This window comes from Pundamilia nyererei, unplaced genomic scaffold (assembly GCF_000239375.1).
Source record: "Pundamilia nyererei isolate P.nyererei 1_Seehausen unplaced genomic scaffold, PunNye1.0 scaffold00036, whole genome shotgun sequence".
NCBI classification, from domain to species: domain Eukaryota; kingdom Metazoa; phylum Chordata; class Actinopteri; order Cichliformes; family Cichlidae; genus Pundamilia; species Pundamilia nyererei.
Window position 1 is genome coordinate 532,213 of NW_005187437.1, and position 4,502 is coordinate 536,714.

At 40.4% G+C, this 4,502-nt stretch overlaps 1 protein-coding gene across 1 annotated transcript in view; it reads right to left on the minus strand.

The window, feature by feature from the left end:
- LOC102193939 (pyroglutamyl-peptidase 1) overlaps positions 1 to 4,502 on the minus strand; it is a 6,862-nt gene continuing 2,360 nt past the window's right edge. Inside the window, exons 3-5 of the mRNA XM_005730203.1 lie at positions 3,811 to 3,927; positions 2,975 to 3,207; positions 1 to 2,126 (exon numbers count right to left, since the gene is read on the minus strand). Of these exons, the coding sequence (XP_005730260.1) occupies positions 1,931 to 2,126; positions 2,975 to 3,207; positions 3,811 to 3,927 (546 nt within the window). The 3' untranslated portion in view covers positions 1 to 1,930. The remainder of the gene's footprint in view (positions 2,127 to 2,974; positions 3,208 to 3,810; positions 3,928 to 4,502) is intronic.

The following is a 4,502-nucleotide window of genomic DNA, read 5'->3' on the forward strand; positions in this document are numbered from 1 at the left end:
AAAGTCTCATTGCCAGTTATTGCAAACGCTTGATTGCAGTTGTTTCTAGTAATGGTGGCCCAAACAGTTACTAGGTTTGGGTGGCAATCACTTTTCCCCACACAGGGCCATGTAGGTTCCCCTAAATAATGAACACTTTCATTTAGAAACTGCATCTTGCATTTAGTTGGGTCATCTATGCCTAATATTTAAATTTGTTTGATGATCTGAAACATTTAAGTGTGACAAACATACAAAAAAAAAGGAAGCGAGCAAACACGTTTTCACACCACTGCAGATCTATCGTTGGGGCATGAACACTGTATTTAGCAGTATATAAATGATTACAGGCCAAAATGACTTGAACTGAAGCTGTGTTAGGTGTAGGCAGTCAGATTCTCAGGAGCCAGGGAGTGATCGAGATGACAAAACACAACACAATCCAAATTTTTTTTTAAAAAAGAAAAAAAAGAGCTTTTACTCTGGGAGTGTTACTGCCATCGCCATGCATTCCTGCTCTACGTCATAATCACCGTGAGGAAAAGGGTTGACAATGGAGGTCTAGAAAGCTACACAAGTTAAAGTGACAGAAAATAAAAACAAAACAGAAGCTTTCACATTGCTTGAGAAATGCTGTCCAAATTCCAGATCAAGTAAAACTGAAATACACAAGAAAAGAAAGAAACCAAGTGCTACAGAAAAGACAGGAGGCCCAATTCTGACTGAAAGCCAAGTCCAACTTCATCAAATCAGATTCTCAGATAAAATAAGCAGCTACACCTGATTTAATGACAGGAACGACAGAAAGTTAATCAAGGAAACAGTTAGAGCTGCACAACCACAAAAGAATGATTTCCAAAAGGTTTAAGATAAAATATGCAATGTCAAAGCCAGCAGGCATCCTCAGACACAAATCACAGCAAGTGTCACTATTTCACCATCCAGTGAGTCTGGGAGAGTCATGCCCAAAGTGCGCTTTAACAACAAGGCTACATGATATGAACTACTTCACTCTATATAACTCATCTGTTACAGTTTAATACAGACTTTCTACAGTTAAAATCCAGTTGTGCAGCCTTGATGTATGACATAATTATCCCACTGAATCAATGAATGAGATCTGTGAAGTAACATTGCACATCCCGGGGCCAGATCTCAGTGGGGGTGGGGGGTGGAAAGAAGGGGGTGTTTCTGTCAGAACTGGGTCGACAAACTGGGGAAATGTGAGCTGGAACCAACCCGTTCCCTGATTTAAATAACCTTTGTCAAAGAAGGCAAATTTACAACTTCTTATAAAGAAAAAGGACTCAAGAAAACAATTCAATATAAATGAGAAAAGCACAGATAAGCTTTAGAATACAGAGAGGAGAATATGTGAAGGAAAATAAAATGAGCAGTTTACTGCTGGATGTTTCATATTAATCCATAATGCAGACTTTTATGTGTGCTACGTGAAACCTATTGTGACCAAGTAAGAAAAAAAAAATCAGAGAAAGAACCATTATGATTACAGTTTCCCCCAAATGTGTCTTCTATAATAATTTTAATAACCCTACCCCTATAAGGTGCATTATTAGGAGTCACATTTGGGGTTACAGGTTATAATATCTGCCACATTAGAGACCACTTGCTGCGTCCGCATGTGAACAACACAAGCAGCATTTTGCTCCTGTGTTTATCTGGTTTTTCCTCACATTTTGCTCCAATGTCAGAATGCTTCCAGTTCTTTTAAAGCTTACGTTACAATGAGACTGTAACAGAATCAGGCCTAGCAAAGCAAGAAGCAAGAAGCAAGACAAACTTTGAAAGCAGATTATACTGTGAAGTGTCATTATTACCAATTAAAGATACAGTTTAAAAAAAGGGGGGGGGAGGTTTGGCTACTTGTGATTAAGTGCAATTTCTCTTGTGTGGTAAGAGCTGGAGAGGCTAGTTGGTATATGGAGGTCACTTAGTGGAAGTGTTGTTGGCAGTGAATCTTCCCCTCAGCTTGGTCCATAAGCTCCAGCATCTCCTGGATGACGGCCTGCAGTGCACGACCCAGGTCTTCTTTACTGTAAGGCTTTCCAAGAGGAGGCACATGAATAAAGGCAGAGCGGCCGTGGCTCAGGTACAGAGAGGTGTAGTAGGTAAAATCACAGAGATACCTGTCAAAGAAGGGAGCACGGTATTTAATAAATGAAGAGACTGACTCCATAACACAAACAAACAATAAAACAGCATTTCCATGACGCAAACTCGCCTCTCAGCTGAGCCACTCAACCGTGCACATACCTTCAAAGGGCCCTGATCACTACCTGTCACACTGAAGCATTGTTATGTCACTGCTAGACCTTGACAGCAGTAAACATATTTTGCCTTTTCCCAAAGGCCAAACTGCATAACGTGACTACTGTTTATATCATTACTATAGCCTGACAGCTGTCAGTATATCAGAAACACTGCTGTTTGTGGCCTAGCAGAACAATTTCAGGCTGCCTCTGAAATGTAAAGCTTAAAGCTTCAGTCAAAACTTCTAGATTCAACTAAGACAGACTTTACTTCAAGTAAAGCATCAGTTTAGCAGCTTAAGTGCATTTATCACTGCAACTAGCAACTAGCTAATTTGTCAGCCTAGTGTAGAAACTTTCAAAAAGCCTAAATTCAAACCATGAGAAAATATAAAAATAAACTCCAGAAAGCTCAGATTCAAGTCAAAGTTCTCTGTCTGTTCATCACTGGGAACTTTGTTTTCGATCTCTCATTATAGTAAAAATAGTGATTACAGTTTCTTTCAAACATTTGCCTCAAAAAACAAAAAAAAATATTAGTCAGGCTCCAAAAATTGAACTTCAGCAGAAAACGCTGATATTTACAATCATAGCAACATATCTGTGCCGAGTTCTGAGCTAGCCATCTCTATTTAAAAGTACCGCCATGTGAGCAGTACATGCAAAAGTTGGACGGATAAAGATACACAACTTGGTAAAAGAGAAAAAACACATTAAATAATGACCTCCCGGCATCTCTGGAGACAGACACGGCTACTCCCAGCCCTGATGCATTCACTCTTTTGCAGACCGATTCCATGTCAATGATCGAGTTGATGCAGTCTGGGCCTCCAACAACGCAGCACTGTGAATCGGGGCAGAAGCTGCTGTTGTCCAGGCCCTTGTAACCATGATTTCTTCCACACTTCTCCAGCGTGACAGTTGTGGCCATACCCGAAACTCCAACATGAACTACCAACTGTCCAACAAAGAAAACAATAAAAACACAAAGTCAGAATGACTAGACTATTGTAGGCTTCCCTTACACCTGAGGCATCCATGCTCTTGAAACAGGGCCTAGGATTATTTTACTGAAACAAAAAAAAGCAAGGAAACTCAAGATAAAAGCTCAAGCAGAATTTTACAATGTAGCCCCTTCATAGCGAGCTTTTAACAAAGGCACTTTCAAGCCCATAATTCATCGTATTGTTCATCGGGGCTTCTAACTCTTAAAGCAGCGGTCCCCGACCCCCGGGCCATGGACCAGTTGTTTGGTACCGGGCCGCAAGAGTTGAGGCTCCGGTGTGAAATTCATGATTTCAGTTTTTAGCGCTATTTTTTTTTTTTTTAATAGTTTTTATGGTTAAGTCTGTGTCCCTGGGTCTTTTCCCGTGTGTTACGAATACATCTTCTTTTTGGTACTGGTACTGGTTTTATTTTGTTGTATTTATCTGCAACACCTTAAAGGCCGGTCCGTGAAAATACTGTTGGACATAAACCGGTCCGTGGCGCAAAAAAGGTTGGGGGACGGCAGTCTTAAAGCGCAATAATGCTGTCAGGTTAAATTAGGCTCTCCTCTTACCAGTGGATGATACTGCTTCCATAATGAAGGAACCAAACTCTGGACTTGTTGGTACTCAACAGGAACCTCGTGTACATGCAAATCCACATCACTGCCCAGCCCGAGCTTCTTCAGTTCCTGTCAGAGTAAATTAAAACCTGAAGTTTAGAAATCATTCCACATGTTGAAACATCAGTTTCAGCTTCTTCAGTTAAATTTAGATAATTTACAAAACTTGCAGTAGATAAGTCATGAAATGCATTCGTCATGCGGAGCTACGTTCTGTGGCGACCCCTTGTGAATAAAAGAGCAGCTGAAAGTAGCTTTACAGGATACTGTAGGCTGCTTCCTTTGCCTATGCTCTTATCATTTTTACTTCATGCTCACTGACAGCTAATTTCCCTGCAAAATATGTCTCCACGTATTTTGAATTTTTGGTCACTTGGGAAAACCTCTTAATGCTTTGCCATTCCCAAATGGTATAATTTTACAGTCAACTTGGCAAACAGAATGAACAAATACTTCAACCCCAAACTCAGGCTTCTTCAAAAGCAAAATCAAGAAATAAAATATGCCAAACACTGACTTCACATATAAAAACAAACAAATCTGTATCAAATTCAAAGCCAGTAACCCAACAGCTCCCCCAGTCTCCCTGCAGGACAAATAGCCCTGGACACTGACCTCCCAGCTGTATTGAAAGGAGGCTTATT